Source organism: Myotis myotis, unplaced genomic scaffold (genome assembly GCF_014108235.1).
Source record: "Myotis myotis isolate mMyoMyo1 unplaced genomic scaffold, mMyoMyo1.p scaffold_m19_p_6, whole genome shotgun sequence".
Classification (NCBI taxonomy): domain Eukaryota; kingdom Metazoa; phylum Chordata; class Mammalia; order Chiroptera; family Vespertilionidae; genus Myotis; species Myotis myotis.
Window position 1 is genome coordinate 96,646,049 of NW_023416368.1, and position 25,955 is coordinate 96,672,003.

Genomic DNA, 25,955 nt, shown 5'->3' on the forward strand with positions numbered 1-25,955 from the left:
ACTCTTCATTACATTCCCTTGTTTTATTCTGTAGAAACTGTGAGATGTTCCCCATGGCATGACACATGTCCTAAGCCTCCTCCTCAGTCTCCTTAGCCATTCACAAGACCTACACAGACACAGATCTGTTCATCTCTAATGCAGGTCTGTTTTTATTTTGTTCATTTCTCACTACTTCTTCATTCCCTCTACATCCTTTGTATTTAGCTAACTGTTCTCACTTCTGTGACAGATGTTTGCTGAGGACTTTCGAGCTCCTTCCCATTTCTAAAATATGCATTTAAGCTGCCACTGTCACCACTTCAGTCTCTCCAAAACCGCAGCATCAGGTCACCAAACAGAACCTGAGTCACAGCTCAGGTCACCATGAGGAGCCTGGGTCACGGCTCAGGTCACCATGCAGAGCCTGGGTGATTGTACTGAACCTTGGTCACAGTGCATCCTTCACTCTTTTCCCTTGTTTCCTCTTGGTCTTACGGCCCATTGAGTTGGTATATCATTTCTTTATGTCCACTATGTGTCTCTAATTCGCTAGGACCTGACCACAACCCTGCACCCATCTTACACCTGGGGCTTTAGTTCATCCTTTCTACCGGCCATGCCTGCTTTGTTTCTCTTTTTCTCCTCTCTTGCCTCTTTTGGGGTTATTTTTATTATTCCATTTTCCCCTTTGTAACCTGTAGTACATTTCTGTTATTTTCATGAAGACCCTCAAAATCACATGAGTCTGTAATTTACCCACACACAACATGGTCAACACTGCCCCTCTGGGCAACAGGAGGCCTGAGAGCACAACTCCGCTGAGGCCGGATTGTATGCTGTTGGGTATTTAGTTCTACTTGTAGGACCTGACAAGAAGTTGTTCAGTGCTCCCCATCCCTTCACGTGACAGTCTCCTGGCTTCACTCCTCCCCCTGTCTGAAGTACAGCAGGGCATTCCCCAGGCCAGAGCCGTGCATCCATGTCTCCTTCAGAGCAACTCTTGACACAACTGACAATGTCTTCTTTCACCTTACTCTGGACAGTTTCCTTCTTTCACACACCAAGTGGATTGTCCTGCTGTGTCTCCAGTGAGATGTCAGCTCAGGACCCTCAGAAGGTAACCTGCATTTTGTTTCCTCAGACTGCTTTTTAATTCTCTTGTGCTCAGGGTTTTGTGCTTCCAAGTCATTATGTTCCAGCCTGAATGTTCATGTTTCTGCTTGAAAAGGCACTGGGCCTCTTGAGTCCTCTTAATTGCTCCAGTTTCAGTAAGTCGTTGGCCATTCTCACCAGATACCACCCTGTCCCCACCTCTGGGCCCTGGTGAAGATGGGGGCATCCTCTCTGCCCAGCTTTCATGCCCTCTCTGTTTCCCATGTGTCTCCTGCCCCAGGCTACGCTCTAGTAATTTCTCCTGACCTATCTTCCAGTTTGCTAATTCTGTTCATCAGTTTCTAATCTGCTTTCAAATCATCCATTACTTAAATTTTTTCCCAGTTGTACTTGGTTTCTCCAGACTTGCTAGGTCAGTCTGTATCTCTCACTCCTTGCAGACAGTGAGATTTCCTTTGTGCTGCACACTGACTGATCTGCTGCCATCATTTTGGCAGGGCTTCAGTTTCATTTCCTCACAGAAATTGTTTGCAGGAATAATCTGAAGCAAAAGATAAAGGGACCCACAATCACACCCAACTAGAACCTCAGAATGTGACCTTATTTGGAATAAGAGTGTTTGCAGATGTGATCAAGGTGAGGATCTTGAGATAAGACCATCCTGGATTAGGTCACATACTGTCGAGACCCCACCCCTGACCACTGAGCAGCTCTGCTGAGACTCCACCCCAGCCCCATAGAGAGTGTGAAAGAAGCTAGGATAAATAGAGTCAAGTTGGGGACACCCATCCCTCTCTGAGGGCCAGGCCTGAGGGCCAGTGGCTGCCTCTCTGAGCACTCAACTGGTCACACATCACCACACTTGCCCCCAAGGGCAGCCAGGTGGCAGATGGACACTGCTAGATGGGGGTTGGGGGTGCAGGTATACCCCAGGTGAGGCCAGAGATGTCCTTGTCCTCAGGGTCCCACCCATGAACAGCCCAGCAAGGTTCAGCCCACCCTGCCCAGCAACTCTCCTCCAAGTGTCTCGTTACTTTCTGCTTGAGGCAGGGGGGGACAGGGGAGGGGGAGGACACTACAGATTTTGACAGCCCTTCCTCCCACCAACAGACTTGGCCATCCCAAAGGGCCACCCTGCCCGCAAACTCAGCTCCCCATGTGTGGGGGGAGCCTGAGACCCTAGTTAGGCGGAGGGGAAGAGGCTGGAGTTCCAGAAGCCGCAGTGCCCTGCCAAGGAAACCTCAGCCCCACCAGACGGCATTTAATTTCTATGTGAATCAAATTCAAAACAAATTCCAGCACTGAGACACTGGTTCTAAGATTAACCCTCAATTCTCCTGCAGCCTGTGGCCTCCCACCCAGCACGTGGATGGCAGAGATAGGGTGGGCAGAGACACTGACAGGGTCCGGGGGCTTCCAAGGGCTCTACCGTCACCCAATACCCAACATGCCAAGGAGGCCAGGACAGGAGGTTGTGGACAGGAAGCCATGGGCAGAGGGCAGCCCCATGTGGACAGGCCATTCACACTGAGGTAAGGGCCTCGTGTCTATAATGGTTGTCATCTCCGTTGGCTGGGAGAGCCTCGGGACCCCGGCTTCCCCACCTCACAAGGCCCCAATATTCCAGGGCACAAAGAGCTCTTGTTCAGCCCTCAGTTTCATCACTGACCAGCCAGCCACCCAAGCAGAGCTTCTCGCCCAGGTCCAGCCACCCTAGAAGTCAGCTGGTAGACATATGACTGAGCAAACTCCAGGACACTGGGACCCACAGCACTGCCTAAATGTCCCTGTCCACACTTGGTGGCCCCCAGAAAAAACAAAACCTGCAAACCCTGAAGACCTCTAGTTTACTGGTGGTTCCTTTCAGGAGCAGGATGCTGAAGCCCAGAGTGGAAGCTGTGGGATCCCAGCTTCACTGATGGGTGAGAGGAAAGGATGAGCAGCAGTGGCTTCATGGAGGAACCAGAGTGGCCAGACAGCCTCTGTGTCCCAGTCACCAAACCCCAGGCCTCAAAGACAGCTACAGATCCACAGGGATGTCACATGAAGAGATAAGTAGGACACCAGGCAGGTGCTTGGAAAGCCCCAGAGCCACCTCGATGACAGGGTTTCTTCCTGGAGCTGGCCTACCAGGTGCAGGGCACAGACAGGGTGGCCGGGCTGGAGGAAGCAGCTGTGACATGCTCTGATCTGGGAGCCGCTGGCAGCCTCTCCACACAGGCCAGACCACTTCCCTGGCCACATCTACCTCAGGTATCGCTAAGAAAAACAAACTCAGCTTGAGGCTTGCCTTTTTCCATTCCCTCGTCCGGCTGCTGGTCTCCAGGTGCAGCGCCTGCCAGCTGGGCGGCCGTGCTTCCTCCTGCGGCCAGAGGCACCAGGCCAGCAGAGAACCATTGGGAGGGGCAGGGGAGGACGCGGGCTGGTCCTCGGGTCATAGAACCCGGCGGCCTCATGCCACCCAGGTCGGGGGCTACCCTTCTGTGGCAGCCCCAGCACAGCCACCTGCCAACCAGACTGGCCCAGCCCACAGACATCCCTTAGTGATTAGCCCTCTCAAGAAAGCAGGCTGGTCATCGCCCAGCCCAGGCCACCAGGCCTGCAGTACAGCCAGCCACTCTGCCCCACCCTCATCCGGCAGAGCCCCAAGCTTTCACCTCACACCTGCACCCTGGGGACTCCAGGAAGCCTTCCACCCCTTAGCACAATGCCCATGCCACTAGAAAAGTTAGCTTCTAAATATGTCCAGGTTGGTGGTCTGCTGCACCTGGCCCACCATCCATGCACTCAAAGTCAGCAGGTATGGGCACAGCAGGCAGAGGTCAGAGCCAGGGGTAGCAGAGGGCTGCCTACCTGGTGAATGAGTACCTCAAACCCTACACTGGGCTCCTGGACCCAGAACCAGAGGGAAGGGACCACCACAGGCCTCCAGTGGAGCACAATTGGAGGGGACTCCATGAGGGACCCTCCTGGCCTCCTCAAACATGAGCTCTGGTTACAGTAAAGAATGATGCTACTGGGCTGTCCTCTGGCTTCCTAGAAAAGTTGACAGCTAAGGCCAACCTGGAGCATGGAGGCCCTGCTCTCCACTTCCCAGAGGCTTGTCTCCAAGTGGGGCCTGACCTTACCCACTTTCCCCAGACAACTGTGCCTCCTCCTAAAGCCCCCTCCCCAACACTCACCCCCAGCCCAGTGAGAGGAGTAGGTACCACAGGGGTACCCGCCACCTGCAGGGACAATACACAAAGGGAGCTAGAAGTGCTCCCAAGCCAGGATTAAGAGGGCCCAGTGCTGGCCCCTGACAGGTGTCATTTTTCTGCGACCAGGTGATCCGAGCCAGACCCTTATCAGCTCATCACTCCTCCTGAGTCCAGGGCCCACAGCCCAAAGGGAGGAATCGTGTGTGCAGATTCTTTCCCAGGAGAAAATCTACCCACACACTTCTCCCATTGTCCTCAACATCGAGAGGCCCCTGGGCAGGCGGCAGGCAGTGCCCTTGGCTAGGGCCACCTTGGAGTCGACCCACCTGGGAGACCTCAGTCCCTCTGATGGCCTCGGGGTTCCTGGGCCATGGGTACTGGCAGAATCCCCCCTCCTTCAAAGGCTGGAAACCAGGTCCCTCCACACACCACCCCCCATCCTCCCTTGACCTGAGTGTGCCCCCCCCCCCCCCAGCCAGAAGCCCTACCCTATATACCCCTTGCCTGACTTTTGGAGGTCTCACCCACAAAGCCACATCCAAGGGGTCTTGACAGTCTCCCTGTGGCCCCTTGATAGTCCTAGACATGGTGATAAGGTCCTTCTCATGGGTACCCCTCCCCTCCTCCTCCCCTCTCCCTCTGCCACTGCTCCTGATGCAAAACTACTCTCTTGACACCAGGCATGTGGCCACATGGACCCTCCAGATGGACTCCTCAGAGCGCTCTGCTCTCCATGGCCTCTCCCCCAAACTCTGGTGCCCAAAGCACTGGAGTTAGGTCCAGGGCCACAGTGGCAAGGACAGGAGCAAGATTAGACCAGCTGTCCAACCACCCCCAATCCAGATGGCCACCGGCTGTGGCAGAACGTCTGCTCACACAGCTGAGGGAGCCAGGTGGCCGTGGCTTCCTCCTCACCTCAGGCCCCAGCGCAAGGCCTGCCTGCACACAGCACCACCCGTCACGAGGCCCCAGCCCCGAGTCCCATCCTGGCCCCATACTCTCACCTGCCTCTATCTGGTCTCTGTATTGGGGGGCCAGGGCAGAGTCCCCCAAGGACTGTGAAGAGGATCAGGGCAAACTGGGGATCAGGGCAGGGTGGCCCCCCAAAGCAGACTGGCTGGGAGAAGGGAGGAAGGAGGACAAACATTGGAGACCATAGATGCAGGAAGTTGCTGGTGCCCCCAAAGCATCTCCTCAGTCTGTCTGCCTGCCCCTTCCACCTGTCTCCCCACTCCTGCCCAGACTCACCTGGGATACAGTCCCTCTAATGGCCTCAGGGTCCCTGGGCCATAGGTACTGGCAGAATCCCCCCTCCTTTGAAGGCTGGAAACCAGGTCCCTCCACACTCCATCCTCCCTTGACCTGAGTGTGCCCACCCTCCCCCCCCAACACCCCGCAGCCAGCAGCCCCACCCTATATACCCCTTGCCTGACTTTTGGAGGTCTCACCCACAGGCCCACATCCAAGAGGTCTCAACAGTCTCCCTCTGGCCCCTTGGTAGTCCTAGACATGGTGATAAGGTCCTTCTCATGGGTCCTCCCCTCCCTCCACTCCTGGTGCAAAACTACTCTGTCCTGATTACCCCCTCCCCAGAGTGCTCTGCTCTCCATGGCCTCTCCCCCAAACCCTGGATCCAGGCACGGTTGTCCTGAGGTGTGTCTCCATGGACAGCACCTTCCTGACTATCATCCAAACTCCTGACTGTTAGCTCCAGGCACACCATTCCTGTCCCCCAGCCACGGAATTACCTCCCTTACTGCCAGTCCAACCCTGGTCATCCACAGGCAAGACTCAGCCCCCAGCGCCACACACAGCCCCCTATGCCCCACTGGAGCTGTCCCATTTTCTTGGCAGCACCTTAACTTGCTCCTCACCCCCTCACCGGCCCATCGTGCAGCTTCATCATTCTATACCAGGTTTGCTCCTCTGGTCCCAAGAAAATGCCCTCCCTCTCCCCACCAGGGACCAGCTCAGTACCCCACCTCTGAGAAGCCAGCAGGCATGCAGCCACATGGACCCTCCAGTTGGGCCCTAGGCTAGGTGTATGGAGAAGCAGAGAGAGCCCTCACCTTCCTGACCTTGCATACACAGCCCCATAATAGCAGCCCCTCCAGAGTGCCACCGCAGAATAGTGTTGGGGCAACCTCTTCAGCCAGGGCCCCCACCAGGCACCCAGACCACTCTAGTAACCCAATAATCACCTGCACCCTGGCTCCCCACGCAGTCAGGGCTGGGGACAGCGCTATGAAGAACTGTGGAGGCAGCCTCTGTGTGCAGGAGCCAGACAGTGTGCTGAAAGAAAGCAGGTTCTCCTCAGTCCAAGAAAGATCCTGAATATATAAACTACTCTTACAACTCAACAACAAAAAGAGAAACTCAACCAAAAATTGGGCAAAGAACGGAATAGACATTTCTCCAAAGAAGACACACAGATGTCCAACAAGCCCATGAACTCTTCACCAGGGATGTGCAAATAAAAACCACAGCAAGAAAGCAGTCACACCCACCAGGATGGCTAGAATAAAAATAATTAAAAATTATAAAACCAGAGAATAACAATCATTGATGAGGATGTGAGGAAACTGGAGGCTTTGTTCACTGCAAGTGGGAATGTGACACGATGCTCCCACTGTGAAATACAGTTTGGTGGTTCCTCAAAATATTAAATATAGACTTATCATGTGACCCAACAATTCCACTTTAGTGTATACCCAGAAGAATTAAAAACATACGTCCACAAAAAAACTTGTACACAATGTTCACAGCAGCATTGCCCACAATAGCCAAAAGGTGGGAACAGTCCCAATATCAACTGAACGGATGGAGAAAAACTGCATGTGTCCATCCAGTGGAATATTTTCAGTCACAGAAAGGAACAAAGCACTAACACACACTATAACATGGATGAATATTGAAAATGATATGCTCAGTGAAACAAGCCAGACACAAAAGGCCACATATCGTATGATTCCATTTCTATGAAACATCCAGAATAGGCAAATCCAGAGACAGAAAGTGGATTAGTGGTTGCCAGGGCTGGGGGTGGGGCGGTGGGATATGAGGTTTCTGGGATGATGAAAATATTCTGGAATTAGATAGAGTGCTGGCTGCATAGCCTTGTGGATGAACTAAAAACCACTGAACTGCTATAACAGGGTAAATTTACAGGATATGAGTTACATTTCAATAACAAAAAGAGCCTCACACCCAGTTGGCCCCCAGAGGGCCTTAACTGCCTTTCAGACCTGCTCCAATGCCCCTCACATGCCAATGCCCACCCAGGCTAGGGGAGTCCTCAGTGCCACGCCTGGTGCTGCCTCCTCCACGCAGGCCTCCAGGCAGCCTGAACCAGAGATGTGGGACCAGCCTGCAGACCTCACAGGAGGGCCCCACCTCCCCAAGCCAGGCTATAAATGCTTCCTGCAGAATGTGGGGTGGGGCACCAACACTATGAGACAGCCTCAGGGCTCATGCCACCCCTCCCTACTTCTTTTAAAGAATAACCAAGGTAGAAGCCACAGGCCTCCACTCATCTGGGGCAGCACTATGTTGCAGGTCTAGCAATCTCCCTGGGGGAGGTCTCTTTGAGGGCTGCCTAAGCAAACATCAGGATCTCTAAGAAATGGACAGCAAAGTGTCTAGGAGCCGGGCACAGTTCTCAAAAAGCCCCAGACTCGGCCCCTGGCTGCCCGCTCAGGAGGCAGAAGGGCCTTTCCCCTGGGGTCTGGAGAGTCCCTTCCTCAATAGGTTTCAGCACACACCTGAGGACAAGGCCAAGAAAGGGGCCAGGTGCTGGTGCTCTCCACCCCAATGCAGGCCAAAGCTTCCAGCCCACCCAGGTCCATGAGTGTGTATCCCAAATTCACCAAGAGACTCAGGGCAGCCCTCCTTCTGGGGGCCAGGGCCCCCCCCTTTCCAAGAGGGCATCTGGCCAAGAAGTCTAGGCCCCCCAGCACAGGCATCTCCAAAGCCCCTGGAGAACCAGATGGAAATGCCACCTGCTAATCATGCCTGAGAAGAAGAGCCAGGCCTGGAAGGTCCTGCCTAGTGGCCAGAGGCCAGAGGAGGGCAGCAGGAGCAGGGCAGCAGCTCATGGGTTGGGTTGCAGCCTCAAGGAGGGGGCAGGGAGGACTCCCACCACCCACGTGACCCTCCCCCAGGCCAGCCTCTCTGGGTTTCTGGGCTGTAACTGGAGCTGCCCTGACTGTGAGCCTCGGTGCCAGGCAGAGATTTCGGAGAGGGGGAAGGGATAAGCGGGCCTGGATCAGGTCCTTCCTCCTGCTCCCTCTGCCCTGTGCAGCGCATTGAGAGGCCCCCTGGCTCCAGACAGACCCTGTCTCCCTTGGGCCATCTCCTACTCCCTCTCCCTCTGGCTTCTGCCCCTTTGCTGGGCCAGGTGAAAGGACCCTAGAACCCCAGCCCAGCAGGTCACCGTGGGCCAAAGAGGCAGAGCCTCCATACACAGTAGCATAAAACAGAGTGTGTGTTGCCCCCTCTCCTCCTCCCAGGACTGGCCCTTCCTGGAGCAAAAAGCAGGGCAAAGTCAGCTGGTCGGAGGACCCATGGTGTGCCAAGCTTTCCCCACATGCTACATGTCCACCAGGACTTTTCTCTGAGAGGGAGCTAAAATACACACACTAACAGCTCAAAGACTTCCTCAGAGGCAGAGTGCAGGGAAATCGGAAAGAGGGATGCTGGGAGGGGAGGGGGCAGCTGGGAGCCAAGACCCTAACCTCCCCCTGACTGATCTTCCCCAGGAGGAGTGGGCAGCAGCAGAGCCTAGGCAAAGCACAGCTGGGGCAGACAAGCCAGAGCAGACAAGCCCGGGGTGTGTCTGGAGCCTGGGGAACAGACCTGTGGCTGGGCCAGGACAGCAAGAAGGCACAGCTGGCTGACAGGCCAGTGTGACTCACCCATGGACCTGCGGCCAGACGGCCATCCTCTGACCCTCCCTCTGCCCATGAGGGCGAGGTGAAGGCTGCACAGATGGCGCGCAGGGGTGTGCCAGCCTCCACACAGCCTGGGCCCCAGGCAGGGCCAGACCCACCAGCAGCCAGGAGAGGGCCTTGGGGTGGGGGCTCCAGATAAGACACGGAGCTGACCCCGAAAGACAACCCAAGAGAAAGGAACAGAAGGAGAAGGAGGGAGCGGGGGACACAAAGGAAAAGTTTCCCATGAAAATATTTTATTTTCTTTGAGAACAGGATACACCTGCAGGGCTCCTCGCCCAGGCGGCCTCTCCCCGCCCTGGCGGTGCCACATTTCTGGACCAACAGGGCCCTCTGCCGGCCAGGCCACCGCCTGCCGGCGCGGGGGCCAGGGGCTAGGGAACAGGTGAAGGGTGAAGGGCGGAGGGTGGCAGCGGGGCGCGGCAGAAGGGAAGGGCACCTCGGACAGGTGCCAGGCCGAGAGAATGGGCCATAACTTCAGGGTTGGTGCGGGGGTAGGGGGGAGAGGAGGCAGAGAAGAGTCGGAGGGCTCCCCTAACGATGCCACCCCAAACTTAAGTGTGCCCATATGCGTATCGCAGCGAGGGTCTCCAAAGGTCGCTGGGTTGTATGTCCCAGATAGGGGAGCGAGGAGTGAGGAAGGGCAGGAAGAAACCGCGGAGAGGGGCGCGCGGAAACCATGCGCACTGCTGCTGCTCAGGAGAAGCGCACAGCGCAACGACCCCCAAGACAGCGCGGAACAGCGTTCACGGCCCCGCTGGGCCCGGCGCTCCGGCCGGTCCCACAGACGCGCTCCCGCGAGCCGGGGCAAGGGAGCGTCAGAAGCAAAGCGCAAGAAAAATAAATTCCTCCGGCTTGGAGTTATTTTTTTTTCCTTTGGGGCTCAGTACAAGGAACATCTGGATTTTGTACGTATTTTTTTGTTGTTGTTAAATTAACTTCTCGAGGAGAGAGAGGAGGGGGAAGCTGCAAAGGGGGTGGGTGGGCAGGGGCTGGGAGGTTCCAGTCGTTTGGCAAGAACTCAGCGGCCTAAGGGAGCCGGGACCACACCTTGGTCCCCGAGTTCCAGGGAGCCCGGAGCTTGGCTGCGGCCGCGACAACGACGACTCCGGAGTCACGGAGGACAGCAGCCTCACGCCAGCCCGTCAGGTACTCGGGCCCCGGTCCCCACGCCGCGCAGCGGGGACACGGACTCGCCGACCCAGCGACGCGCGCACCGCAAACAAACAGCTCCAGGCAACCCGGCAGCCCCCGCAGGCCGAGCCCCGCGCACCTGGTCGCGAGCCCCGCGCCGCCCCCGCCCCCGCCCCGGGCCTGCCCGCCCGCCCGCCCTCCGGGCCGCCAGGCACCTACCCGAAGTAGGCGGCCGAGGGGCGCAGCGCGGCCAGCAGCAGCGTCAGCGCGAAGGCCACGGCCAGCCAGCGCGCCAGCAGGGGCCCATCCAGCATCTTGCCGCGCCACGGCGGCTGACCATCGCGCTCCTGGCCCCGCGCAGGGCGCCCCGCGGCCGCCGCCCTCTTATAGCGCCCGGAGCGCCAGGCCGGGGGCGGGGCCGCCAGCTGGGCCCGGCCCGCCCCGCCCGGGGAGGGATCACGCCGGCGCCGGGGGCGGGCCGAAACCCGAGCCAGCCCGCCGCCGCCGCACCGCCTGCCGGCCCCGCGGGCCTCGGAGCGCACCCGGCGCTCGCGGAGGGGCGGCGTGCGAGGGGCGGTGGGACCTCGGGACCGGCGGGAGGGGCGGGAGCACGCAGAGGGCCGAGGGAGAGGACGCGCTCCCCGGCGGCTGTGGAGGCGGAGCCGGGGCGGAGCGTAGGCGGCCCGGGAGGAGACAGGGGTGAGGGTGGGGTGGGGCGAGCACTGGCTGGGCGGCGGGCGGCGGGCGGCGTGAGAGCAAGGGGTGGGAACGTCGGGGGAGCTGTGGGGAGAACTCGGGGCTGCGGGGGTGGTAGGGTGGGCCGGAGCGGGCCCGGGGTGGAGCTCGAGGCCGGGACGCCGGGGGTTAGGGCTGCTAGGGACTGTGTCAAGCCCGAACTGAATGGAGTCGGTCCGCTCCCTGGGGAGTTTGAAGAAAAGGGAGCCGAACAGCAGGTGATGTCCGCGCCCTTGGCGAAGCCTGACCGCTCAGGAAGCGAGGGGAGGGGTTAGAGGCGCTGATCCCTGGTCTGTTGGCCTGGGAATTGGGCTACCTGGCCATCTCAGGCCCCAGCCGAGAGGCTCAAGCTTTTGGGACCTCTGTCTCCCCATCCTTAAATCGAAGATGAGGTAGAGGCTAAGGTCATAGTCACTGCTGATCCTCTGGAAGAAGGGGGCTCTAGGGGACGAGGGGAAGGCCTGGAGTTGGTAGAGGCAGAAAGGAGAGATGGAGCCACTTTTGAAGCAAATCGTGTCACACCGAGACACCCAAATCTAAATTAAAACAGATATATTAGGAGGGGGTATGGCATCAAGGAGAATCTTTACAAGCCTCCTGGGCTAGGGGTCTCCCCTGTCCTGCGGGGGAGGAGAGCATGGCTCTGAGTCCCGCTGAGCTGCACTGGATGCCCACACAATGTTGGCAGCCTTTAGATGACAGTGAGGGGCCCGGAGACTGGGGCAGCGGGGCAGAATGTAGCTCCCTATCAGCATCTGAACATGGAGAACCTGCCTTCAGGCCCAGTGCCCTCAGTCCTTGGTGACCTGTCTCTGGATGAGAGGCAAAGCAAGGGGGTGGAAAATGCACTTCTCAGTGGTCCTGGAGCAGGACATTCAGTTCCTGCCTCTCCCGGAAGGCCATCCAGGTGAGCATGCTTTGTCCTCCTGGGGAGCTTCTGGTGCATGACTGGGTGAGGGCTGGGCAAATCATTCTCTCTCTCCGCCTGTTTCCCCATCTGAGACCCATCAACCTCCAGGGAGTTGTGGCTCTTTCTAAGCTGCAATGTCATGTTATGGAAGCCCTGCCATGGCTTTGCCTCTCCATGGGTGTGACAGCCTGTCATTCCTCACTCCAGAGACCCTTCTGTGGGAGGGGGTTCTCCCTTGCCCACTTGGTCACCTCACCAACAAGCTAGCACAAGAGAGAGAGCTCCAGCCCACCCAGGCTGCAGGCCTGGGGGCACCCCGCCCTCCCCACCACAGCCGGCACAGCCTACAGTGCCTTCACCTGAAGGCCTGGCCCCACACCCGGGAAGTGTGAGGCATGGCGTGGGGGGCACAGAGTGATGACATGTTTAAAGGCACTGAGATGTCGTCCAAGAAAAATGAAGTGTGAGATTGTAAATGTGTGTCTGGACGGCACTGCCGGCGTTACTAGTACAGAACTCCCTTCTTTGAGAGCTCAGGGTTCTTGTTAGCTGCCTAGTGAGTGTGAGCAAGGCAGCCACCTGAGGCCCAGCCTGGGACCCATGGGCAGCAGCTGGTACAAGGGTCTGGAAAGATGAGCACCTCCTGTGGACTCTGAAAGGGGAAGGCCACCATGGTCCTGTCAGCTCAGCCAGCCCTAAGCAGCTCCACTGTATCCCATTTGAAACCCCAGATATCAGCAGAAGAGGGGTTCCAAGAGACCCCTTCAGTGTGGAACAAAGCCTACAGAAGAACCAGGCTTTACCAGGCCACATGGTGGAGGCAGCGCCCAATGCAGGCAACATTGGGTACACATGAGTTCTGGGAAAGCCGCCTCAGCCCCTGCCCCTGCACCTGGGGAGATGGCAACTGGTGGAGATGGTACCACCATCTACCCCCACCTCTGGACCTTGGACACAGCCAAGCCTTAAACCCCACCGTCCATCAGGCCTGGCTGCTTTGCCCCATCCCTGCCTGCATTCTAACCCCTCCCTCCCCCAGTGACTGGGGCGGGGGAGTGGGGGGGAGAGTGAAGGTGGCCCTCAAGGCACCTGTGGAGTCCAGCCCTCTCCAGAGGGTACCTTAAGGTTCCCACCTCTGTGCCTGTAACTACTGCCTCCCCCACACCCAGTCCAGTCCACCTATGCTAACTCTGGTCACCTGTAACACCTCCCCTGGCCACTCCACTTCTGTCCAGGCTGGAGAAGGAAAGTGAATTCATGGAGAACAGCTATTGATAAGCCAGCACCTGCTCAGTTGATCCTGGATGGTCAACTGAGGTCCAGAGAACTGCTGAAGGGCACAGGGCAAGCTTTGGGACAAATGCCTGAGCCCAGCTTCCTGCTTTCCCAGCTCAGTCCCCTCAGAGATCATCTCACTGGCCTCAGGCACAGCATGAGGATGTTGAGAGACATCCCCAAGAGCAGATGTCTCTCAACAAGCATGGTGTGCTCTGGGCAATGGCAACGTGGCCCTACATCAGAGAAGCTGAGCTTTAGGCTTCCTTCATCCCTGTGGCCACCAGGCCTGCCTGGCACAGACTAGCTGGCCAGGAGAGGACAAGCTGGCAGGGACTACAGCTGCCCTGCACAGAGTAAGGCAGACAAGGAATGGTCCAGGCTGGGCTGGGTTTGTCTCCGCCCTGCACACTTGCCTAACAAGGGTTAGAATATGCACAGCCCCAAGAGGGCCACATGGGTGCCCAGAAGTGCTATGTGCTCTGAAGCAGAGCCCATTCAAGGGTGAAAAGCATAAAGGCAGCAAGCCATGAATGCTGACCAGACCCGGTGTGTTTGCAAATGTCCATGAGACCTCAGCCCTGTGAGCTGCCGGGGTCAGCACAATAGGTCCTGAGCGTGTTGACACAGGGAAGGGCCTGACCATGCAGAAGGCTGCCAAGGCCTCATCAAACAGCAAAGTCCTGCTAAGTCAGGGGTGGCCAGCATGACATCAGGCTGGATGAGGGCAAGCTACCCAACATATATGCAGGGCACTATCTGGTGCAATAGTGAGGCCCCAATGGTCCTTTCAGAGACTTCTCAGTCACCTCTTTCTCAGGCCAGAGACAGAGAGCGCGGAGGGGACAGGACAGGAGGTCCACCTTCCCAGTTGGCCGGGATGGCCATGTTGCCAGGCTGCTGCCTGGGAGGGGGAGCAGTTCTCCCAGGTGGTCTGGGAGAGTGGGTGAACAGCCACTTATCAGGAAGCATTGCCTAATTGGGAAGGTTTATGGGGCCAGGCAGGGGGTCTCCCTGGGGGAGACAGCGAAAGCCACTTATGAGTCATTTGAAACTGAGCTGGACAAAGAGCTCAAGGAGAAATGATCCCACCCAGGCTGCCAGTCTGGGCAGAATGAGCTCATGGGCTGTGGAGCATGCGTGCTTCCATGCATGTGTGTGCGGTGTGTGGCTGAGTGGGGTGGGGAGGGGAGAGAACACTGGTGCTCAAACAGCTGGGACTGGGAATTGGAGCCCAGCAGGGCCTTCACCATAGCCCTCTCCCTGCATGGCCAGGCTGCCCCCTGCAGGTTGGCAAGGAAAAGGCCCAGCATGTAGTCTAGCGTCCTGGTCTAGCATCCAGTTCAGCATCCTCATCCAGCATTCTGGTCCAGCATCCAGTTCAGCATCCTGGTCCAGCACGCACACACCCTCTGGACAGTGCCCAGCATAGTACCTTTCTTGGGACAGATGCCAGATAGATGTGGAGGTTATTCTTCATGATGGGACACTGTTCATATCGTCTTGTCCTCTGTGAAACACATGTTGGAGACTGGATATATGATACGCAATTTTTTATTTCAAAAGTTTTAAAACATTGTTTTGAGAGAAATGTAGATTCGCATGCAGTTGTAAAAAATAAAGAGAACCTTTGTACCCATCACCCATTTCCCCCAATGGTAGCATCTTGCAAAACCTTAGAACAATATGCCAGGAAATTGACACTTGCTACATGCACTCATCTGTGTGCACATGCATAGTTCTGTGCACTTTTATCACACGTGGAGGTTTATATGTCTACCACCACAGTCATACTGAACATCTCCATCAGCAGAGGATCCCTCATACTCCTCCCCCTACCTCCTGGCATGCTAATCTGCTATCACTTGTATGTTCAAAAATGCTATATACCTGGAATCATACAGTATGTAACCTAAGATTGGCTTTTGCATTGAGCATAATTCTCTAGAAATTCACCCAGGTTGTCAAACGTATCCATAGTTCCTGTTTATTGCTTCAAAGCAATTCACTGTATGGATGTCCCATAGTCTGTTTAACCATTTGCCTGTTAAAAGACATCTGGGTTGCATCCAGTTTCGGCTACTACAAACAAAACTACTGTAAACATTAATGTACTAGTACAGGGTTTGTGTGAACATGGGTTTTGTTTCTCTGGGACTAATGCCCAGGAAGGCAATAGCAGAGTAAGGTGGTTGCATGTTCAGTTTTGTAAGAAACTGCCAAACTGTTTCCAGGAGGGCTGACCATTCACTCCCATCAGTAGTGTGTGAGTGGTCTAGTTTCTCACCTCCTCATCAGCACTTGGGTTGTTGCTGTGTTTATTTTAGTCATTCTGATAGGGGGTAGTGGTATATAATTGTGGTTTTAACTTGCATTTACCTAACAGCTAATGATGTTGAATATTAATGATCTTTATCTGCTATCTGTATCTCTTTGGTGAAATGCTTGCTCATCTTTTGCCCATTTTCTTCTTGGATTATTTTATATTGAGTTTTGAAAGTTCTTTATATATTAAAGGTATGATTCTTTTGTCAGATGCCTGCTTTGCAAATATTTTCTCCCAATCTGTAGCTTGTCTTCTCATCCCCTTCCTATGGGCTTTTGTAGAGCAAAACTTTTTCATATTGATGATGTTTATCAATGGTTTTTTTTTCCATTGGTGATGTCTAAACTCTTTGCCTAGCCTAAGATTCTAAAGATTTCTCCTTTTTAAAATACAAGTTTAATGTTTTTATGGTTTACATTTAAGTCCATGTCCCATTTCAAGTCAATTTTTTTCTAAACTGTGAGGTTTAGGTCGAGGTTCATTTTTTTGGCCAGTTGCTTCAGCACCATTCGTGGGAAAGGCTCCTTTCTCCTCTGAAGCGCTTTTGCACGCCTGTCAAAGATCAGTTGTGATGTCTGTGTGGGCCTCTTTGTGGCTTCTGTTGCCTTCCATTCGTCTCTGTGTGTGTTTCTCTGAGACAACACACTGTCTTTTTTGTTAAATATATTTTTATATCTTTCAGAGAGAAAGGGAGAGGGAGAGAGAGAAACATCATTGATGAGAGAATCATTGATCTGCTGCCTCCTGCACCGGGGATCGAGCCCACAATCCAGGCATGTGCCCTGACCAGGAATCGAACCATGACCTTCTGGTTCATAGATTGACGCTCAAACACTGAGCCACGCAAGCCAGGCCCACACTGTCTTTTTTTTTTTAATTAAATTTATTGTTGAAAGTATTACATAGGTTTCCTTGTTCCCCCCAATGACACCTTCTAGCCCGCCCACAACCCCTCTTCAACCTCCCACCCCCCTTTCAAGGCCTTCACCATCCTATTGTCTGTGTCCATGAATTATGCATATACGCAAGTTCTTTGGTTGATCTCTTCCCATCTACCCACCCTCAGCTGCCTTCCCTCTGAGTTTTCCCAGTCTGTTCCATTCTTTCAAGTCTCTGGATCCATTTGGTTAAACAGCTTATTTTGTTCATTAGATTCCACATATGAGTGAGATCATGTGATACTTGTCTTTCTCTGACTGACTTACTTTGCTTAGCATAATACTCTCCAGGTCCCTCTATGCTGTCTCAAAGGGTAAGAGATCCTTCTTTTTTATTGCTGCATAGTATTCCATGGTGTGAAGGGATCACAGCTTTTTTATCCACTCATCTACTGATGAGCACTTGGCTGTTTCCAGATCTTAGCTATTGTAAATTGTGCTGCTATGAACATAGGGGTGCATGCATTCTTTCTAGTTGGTGTTTCGGGTTTCTTAGGCTATATTTCTAGAAGTGGGATCACTGGGTCAAATGGCAGTTCCATATTAAATTTTTGAGGAAACTCCACAGTGGCTACACCAGTCTGCATTCCCACCAGCAGTGTACTAGGGTTCCCTTTTCTCCACATCCTCACCAGCACTAGTATTTGTTGATTTGTTGATGGTAACCATTCTGACAGGTGTAAGGTGATACCTCATTGTAGTTTTAATTTGCATCTCTCTGAGGATCAGTGAACCTGAGCATTTTTTCATATGTCTCTTGGCCTTTTGTATGTTCACTTTGGAGAAGTGTCTATTGAGGTCCTTTGCCCATTTTTTAATTGGATTCTTTGTCTTTCTTTTGTTAACTTGTATGAGTTCCTTATATATTTTGGTTATTAAACCTTTATCAGATGTATCATTACCAAATATGTTCTCCCATACAGTGAGCTCCATTTTCATTTTATTAAATGGTTTCTTTTGCTGTGCAGGCACTTTTTATTTTGATGTAGCCCCATTTGTTTATTGTCTCCTTGGTTTCCTTTGCCCTAGGAGATGTATCCATAAATATATTGCTACAAGAGATTTCTGATATTTTGCTGCCTATGGTTTCTTCTATGATTTTTGTGGTTTCACGACTTACATTTAAGTCTTTTATCCATTTTTAGTTAATTCTAGTGTATGGTGTAAGTTGGTGGTCTGGTTTCACTTCTTTGCAAGTATCTGTCCAATTATCACCATTTATGGAAGAGACTGTCTTGACTCCATTGTATGTTCTTGCCTCCTTTGTCAAATATTAATTGAGCATAATGGCGTGGGTCAATTTCTGAGATCTCTGTTCTGTTTCATTGCTATATATGCCAGTTCTTGTGCCAGTACCAGGCTGTTTTGATTGCAGTGGCTTTGTAGTATAACTTGATATTTGGTATTGTGATCCCTCCAACTTGGTTCTTCTTTCTCAAGATTGCTGAGGCTATTTGGGGTCTTTTTTAGTTCCATATAAATTTTTGGAGTATTTGTTCTAGATCTGTGAACTATGCCATTGAGATTTAAATAGAGATTGCATTGAATCTGTAGATTGCTTTGGGTAGTATGGGCATTTTAATGATGTTAATTCTACCAACCCATGAACACGGTATATTCTTCCACTTGTTTATATCTTCCTCTATCTCTTTATTCAATGTCCTGTAGTTTTTCGAGTACAAGTGTTTTACCTCTTTGGTTAAGTCTATTCCTAAGTGAAAGGGCGAGGACTACGCCCTCCATCTTACCCTGGGTTCTCCATTTTTGGGCAGAGCCATGTGCTCGGCAAGGCTTCTTCCTGGAAGCCCAAGCCTCTGCTAGCCACACCCAGGATTTCTATGGACTAACCAATGATAATCAAGGGAAGTGCACGCTATCAATATGACCACATCCTGTGTAATGAGACACCGACTTGCTCATGGCCAATCGGCGGGGCCCACAGTCCCCTCTCCTGCCCTTACTCCACCCCCCTATAAAACTCCTCGTTCCATTGGGCTAGGCCTCTCTCTGCCACCTGCTGCTGTGTCAGTAAGGAGGGTGGGGGAGCCGACTCGAGTTTGAAATTAAGGACTCTTTGCTTTTGCATCGGACTCCCTGGCTCTCTGGTGGGCTCTTGGGAATCTTGAAATCTGGGCATAACACTAAGTGTTTTAATTTTTTTGTTGCAATGGTAAATGGGATTATTTGTTTAGTGTCTCTTTCTGAGAATTCATTCTTGGAGTATAAAAATGCCATCAATATTTGGATGTTTATTATGTATCCTGCTACATTGCCAAATTCATTTATTAAATCTAGTAATGTTTTGGTGGAGCCTTTAGAGTTTTCTATGTACAATATCATGTCATCTGCAAATAATGAGAGTTTTACACCCTCCTTTCCAATTTGAATGCTTTTATCTCTTCTTCTTGTCTTATTTCTGTGGCTAGGAATTCCAGGACTATGTTGAATAAGAGCAGTGAAAGCGAACATCCCTGTCTTGTTCCTATTCTTAGGGGAAATGGTTTTAGTTTTTGCCCATTGGATATGATGTTGGCTGTAGGTTTGTCACATATGCCCTTTATTATGCTGAGATATGATCCCTCTATTCCCCCTTTGCTGAGAGTTTTTATCAAAAATTGGTGTTTTAGCAACAAAAAAAGCCCACTGTAAGCAGAAGGAAGGAAATAACAAAGATCAGAGCGGAGATAAACGACATAGAGACAAAAAAAACAATACAAAAGATCAACAAAACCAAGAGCTGGTTCTTTGAAAGGATAAACAAGATTGATACACCTCTAGCCAGGCTCACCAAGAAACAAAGAGAGAGGACCCAAATAAACAAAATCAGAAATGAAAGAGGAGAAATAACAACAGACCCCATAGAAATACAAAGGATTGTTAGAAAATACTATGAACAACTCTACTCCAACACACTAGACAACCTGGAGGAAATGGACATATTCCTAGATAAATACAACCTTCCAAAACTTAACCAGGAAGAATCTAAAAATCTCAATAGGCCAATAACTATGGAGGAAATCGAAGCAGTAATCAAAAAGCTTCCAGCAAACAAAAGCCCGGGGCCAGATGGCTTCACAGGGGAGTTTTACCAAACATTCAAGGAAGACCTAATACCTATCCTCCTCAGACTATGTCAAAAGATCCAAGAGGAAGGAACACTTCCCAGCTCATTCTATGAAGCCAACATCACCCTAATCCCAAAACCAGATAAAGACAATACAATGAAAGAGAATTACAGACCAATATCCCTCATGAACATAGATGCCAAAATCCTCAACAAAATCCTAGCAAATCGGATCCAGCAGTACATCAAAAAGATCATACACCATGACCAAGTAGGATTTATCCCAGGGATGCAAGGATGGTACAATATCCGCAAATCAATAAACGTGATACATCACATAAACAAATTGAGAGAAAAAAACCACATAGTCATATCAATTGATGCGGAAAAAGCATTTGACAAAATCCAACACCCTTTCTTGATAAAAACTCTCAGCAAGATAGGAATTGAGGGATCATACCTCAACATAATAAAAGCCATATATGACAAACTCACAGCCAACATCATAATCAATGGGCAAAAACTAAAACCATTCCCCCTAAAAACAGGAACAAGACAGGGATGCCCCCTCTCACCACTCCTGTTCAACATAGTACTGGAAGTACTAGCCATTGCGATCAGACACGAAGAAGAAATAAAAGGCATCCAGATTGGAAAAGAAGAAGTAAAACTGTCCTTATTTGCAGATGACATGATACTGTACATACAGAACCCTAAAGACTCCATCAAAAAATTATTAGACTTAATAAATGAATTCGGCAATGTAGCAGGATACAAAATTAATGCTAAGAAATCCATGGCATTTCTTTACACCAATAGTGAACTTACAGAAAGTGAAACTACAGAAGCAATCCCATTTACCATTGCACCAAAAAAATTAAAATACCTAGGAATAAACTTAACTAAGGAGGTAAAAGACTTATATGCTGAAAACTACAGGACACTGAAAAAAGAGATAGAGGAAGACATAAACAGATGGAAGAATATACCGTGCTCATGGATTGGTAGAATCAACATCATCAAAATGTCCATACTACCCAAAGCAATTTATAGATTCAATGCAATCCCCATTAAATTACCAACGGCATATTTCACAAATCTAGAACGAACGTTCCAAAAATTCATCTGGAATAAAAAAAGACCCCGAATAGCTGCAGCAATCCTGAGAAAGAACAAAGTAGGTGGGATCTCAATACCAGATATCAAACTGTATTACAAAGCCACTGTTCTTAAAACAGCTTGGTACTGGCACAAGAACAGACATATAGATCAATGGAATAGAATAGAGACCCCAGAAATCGACCCAAACCACTATGCTCAATTAATATTTGACAAAGGAGGCAAGAGCATACAATGGAGTCAAGACAGTCTTTTCAATAAATGGTGTTGGGAAAATTGGACAGATACATGCAAAAGGATGAAACTAGATCACCAACTCACACCATACACAAAAATAAACTCAAAATGGATAAAAGACTTAAACATAAGACGGGAAACCATAAAAATACTAGAGGAATCCACAGGCAGCGAAATCGCAAACATATGCCGAAGAAATTTCTTCTCTGATAATGCTCCTAGGGCAATGGAAACTAAAGAGAAAATAAACAAATGGGACTACATCAAAATAAAAAGCTTTTGCACAGCAAAGGAAACCATCAACAAAACAACAAGAAGACCCACTACATGGGAGAACATATTTGCCAATGATACCACCGATAAGGGTTTAATTTCCAACATTTACAGGGATCTCATGAAACTTAACAAAAGGAAGGTAAACAATCCAATAAAAAAAATGGGCAATGGACCTAGATAGACACTTTTCGAAAGAGGACATACAGAAGGCCGAAAGACATATGAAAACCTGCTCAAAGTCACTAATTATACGAGAGATGCAAATCAAAACGACAATGCGTTATCATCTCACACCTGTCAGAATGGCTATCATCAACAAATCAACAAACAACAAGTGTTGGAGAGGATGTGGAGAAAAAGGAACCCTTCTGCACTGCTGGTGGGAATGCAGACTGGTGCAGCCACTGTGGAGAACAGTATGGAGCTACCTCAGAAGACTAAAAATGGAACTCCCATTTGACCCAGTGATCCCACTACTAGGAATATATCCCAAGAGACCAGAAACGCCAATCAGAAAGGATATATGCACCCCTATGTTCATAGCAGCACAATTCACCATAGCTAAGATTTGGAAACAGCCTAAGTGCCCATCAGCAGATGAGTGGATTAGAAAACTGTGGTACATATACACAATGGAATACTATGCTGCGGTAAAAAAAAAAAGGAACTCTTGCCTTTTGCAACAGCATGGATGGAACTGGAGAGCATTATGCTAAGTGAAATAAGCCAGTCAGAGAGGGATAAGTACCACATGATCTCACTCATTTGTGGATTATAGAGAACAACATAGACTGATGAAAAGGGACAGACCCAAAGACTGAGAAACAGCGATCAGGCTGTCAATCCCCAGAAGGAAAGTAGGGGAGGGCGGGGGTGGGGGGAAGAGATCAACCGAAGGACTTGTATACATGTATATAAGCCAAACCAATGGACATGGACAGCAGGGGGATGGGAGCATGAGTTTGTGTGTGGGGGGGAGGTTGGGGGTTAATTGGGGGGATGAGGACACATTTGTAATACCTTAACTAATAATAATAATAAAAAAATTGGTGTTTTATTTTGTCGAATGCTTTTTCTGTATCTATTGATATGATCATGAAATTTTTCTATTTCAGGTTGTTATGATGTATCACGTTTACTGATTTGTGAATCTTGGACCAGTCTTGTATCCCTGGAGTAAATCCCCCTTGGTCATGGTGTATGATCTTTTTAACATATTGCTGGATCCAATTTGCTAATATTTTATTTAAGATTTTAGCATCTATGTTCATCAGGGATATTGGCCTGTTTCTCTGGTTTTGGAATTAGGATAATGCTGGCCTCATAAAAAGGGCTTGGAAGTGTTCCTTCCTCTTGAATTTTTTGGAATAGTTTGAGGATATAGCTGTTAGTTCTTCTCTGAAAGTTTGGTAAAGCTCCTCTCTGAAGCCATCTGGATCAGGGCTTTTGTTTGCTGGGAGTTTTTTGATGACTGCTTCTATTCATCAGTTGTTATTGGCCTATTCAGATTTTTTTATTCTTCTTGATTCAGTTTTGGGAGATTATATTTTTCTAGGAATTTGTCCATATCATCCACATTGTCCAGTTTGTAGGCATATAGTTGTTCATAGTATTTTCTTAACAATCCTATGTATTTCTGTAGTGTCAGAGGTTACTTCTCCATTTTCGTTTCTGATTTTTTTATATATATATTTTTTTATTGTTTCCAGAAAAGAAAGGAGAAAGCGAGAGAAAGAGAGAGAGAGAGATATCAATGATAAGACAGAATAATTGATCAGCTGCCTCCTGCATGCCCCATACTGGGGATCAAGCCTGCAACCCAGCCATATGCCCCAACTGAGAATCAAACCCTGATCTCCTGGTTTACAGGTTGATGCTCAATCACTGAACCACTCTGGCCAGGCATCATTTCTGATTTTATTAATTTGGGACCTCTCTCCTGGTTTCTTGATGAGTCTGGCTAACAGTTAATCGATCTTGTTTATCTTTTCAAAGAACCAGCTCTTGGTTTCATTGATCTTTTGTATTGTTTTTTTAGTCTCTATGTCATTTGTTCCTGCTCTCATCTTTGTTGTTTCCCTCCTTATACTTACTCTGGACTTTTCTTGTTGTTCTCTTTCTAATTCTTTAAGTTGTATGGTTAGATAGTTTATTATTCATTTTTCTAGCTTTTTTGAGATAGTCCTATAGTGCTATGAACTTCCCTCTCAGGACTGCTCTTACTGTGTCCCAGAGATCTTGGGTGTGTTCACTGTCATTTGTTTTCAGGAAGTTTTTTATTTCTTTCTAGATTTCATTGGCAACCCATTTGTCTATAATAATAAAAGCGTACTATGCTAATTAGACTGGACAGCCGAATGACCTTCCGGACGTCATTCTGGTTGAAGCTACTGCAGCAGGGGCTGAGGCAGAGGCAGTTAGGGGCAATCAGACAGGCAGGCGAACAGTTAGGGGCGATCAGGCAGGCAGGCTGAGTGGTTAGGGGTGATCAGGCAGGCAGGCAGAGTGGTTAGGGGTAATCAGGCAGGCAGGTGAGTGGTTAGGGGTGATGAGGCAGGCAGGCAGAGGCAGTTAGGGGTGATCAGGCAGGCAGGTGAGTAGTTCGGGGTTATCAGGCAGGCAGGCAAGTGGTTAGGGGCAATCAGGCAGACAGACAAGTTGTTAGGGGCAATCAGGCAGGCAGGCAGGTGAGCAGTTAGGAGCCAGTGGTCCTGGATTGTGAGAGGGTGCAGGCCAGGCTAAGGGACCCTGAATTTCATGCACCAGGCCTCTAGTTGTTTAATAACATGCTATTTAGCTTCCATGTGTTTGAATTTTTTTTACTGTTTTTACTATAGTTCAGTGGTTCTCAACCTTTCTAATGCTGCAACCCTTTAATGCAGTTCCTCATGTTGTGGTGACCCCCAATTTCACTGTTACAAATTGAATATAATTAAAGCATAGTGATTAATAACAAAAACAATATGTAATTATTTATGTGTTTTCCGATGGTCTTAGGCGACCCCTGTGAAAGGGTCGTTCGACCTCCAAAGGGGTCATGACCCACAGGTTGAGAACAGCTGCTATAGTTGATTTCTAATTTCATTCCATTGTGATCTTAGAAGATGCTCGATATGATTTCAGTCCTCTTGAACTTGTAGAGACTTGTTTTGTGTCCTAACGTGTGGTCTGTCTTTGAAAATGACCCATGTGCACTTGAGAAAAATGTATATTCTGCAGCTTTGGGGTGAAATGGTCTATAAATGTGAATTAAATCCATCTGATCCAGTGTGTCATTTAGAGTCACTGTTTCCTTATTAATTTTTTGCTGGAATATCTATCCAGTGAAGTCAGTGGGTGTTAAAGTCCCCAATCTAACTATATTGCTGTCGATCTCTTCCTTAAAGTCCTCTAGAAGTTTGGTGTTTTTTTAATATATTTAGGTGCTCCTATATTGGGTGCATATATGTTTACCAGATAGCTTGCTGAATATAATAATCTTGGTTTCAGATCCTTACTATTCATTACCTTGAGTACTTCATGCTATTCCCTTCTGACCTGTAGAGTTTCTGATGAGAAATCAGCTGACAGACTTATGGGAGCTCTTTTGTAGGTAATAAATTGCTTTTCTCTTGCTGCCTTAAAGATTCTCTTTGTCTTTTATTTTTGGCATTTTAATTATGATGTGTTTGGGCATGGGCTCGTTTGGGTTCTTCTTGCTTGGGACTCTCTGTGCCTCCTGAATTTGTGTGACTTTTCCCTTCACCAGGTTAGGGAAGTTTTCTGCCACTATTTCCTCAAACACATTATCCCTTGCTTGCTTTCTTCTCCTTCTGGCATTCCTATTATATGAATATTGTTACATTTCATGTTGTCCCACAGCTCCTTTAAGCTGTCAGATCACACAATCAGAGAACCAAAAAGAAAAAACAATTGAAAAACAGGAGTTTTCTACCCTGTCTTCTAATTCACCAATCCAATCCTCAGCTTCCCCTAATCTGCTGTTTATTCCTTCCACTGTGTTATTAGTGCTATGTCCTTCTTTATTTCTGACTGGTCTTTTTTCATAGTTACTATATCTTTTCTCATGAGGTGGAGCATCTTTGCCATCATTATTCTTGACTCTATATCTGATAAATTTCTTATCTCCATTTTGTTTAGATCCTCTTCTGGAGAATTCTCTTGTTCATTCATTTGGTAGTGGTTGTTTTTTGTTTTTTATCTCCCCATTAGGGTTGCCTGTTTGGGTTTGTGTCTATGTATTAGGTAGATCTGCTATGACTCCCAATCTCTAGTGCAGGATTATGTCAGATGCTGTTTCTGACTGGCCCTGAGTACCCTGTTTGGAACCATCAGCAATTCACAACTTGGGGTACCCTCTGCTGGGGCTGCTTGTCTTTGGAAAAGACCAAGACGTGCACCAGGGTCTGTTTTTCCTAACCCTGGGCCCAGAAGGAGATCAGGCAAATACTCAAAGCCTCCAGAGACCCACCTCTGACCCATTCAGACTTGATTAGCCTCAGGCTATCAACCACAGGATCGAGCAAGAGGTCTTCCCACAGGATTCAGCAACTGCCTTCCCCCAGGGGGGAAATTGCCTGATAGCAAAGGTCCATGAAGAAAGATGTCCTCTGCAGCATGAGTGAATGACTCAGCACAGAAAACAGGTGGCTGTCCTCTAAGCTCCAACCCCCGAACCCCCAACTCTGGACTCTTCT

General features: G+C 49.9%; 1 protein-coding gene across 1 annotated transcript in view; it reads right to left on the reverse strand.

The window, feature by feature from the left end:
* WNT9A (Wnt family member 9A) overlaps positions 1-10,946 on the reverse strand; it is a 29,764-nt gene extending 18,818 nt beyond the window's left edge. The window contains exon 1 of the mRNA XM_036313849.1: positions 10,598-10,946. Coding sequence (XP_036169742.1) covers positions 10,598-10,692 — 95 coding nt within the window. The 5' untranslated portion in view covers positions 10,693-10,946. The remainder of the gene's footprint in view (positions 1-10,597) is intronic.
* Positions 10,947-25,955: the final 15,009 nt, after the last annotated feature.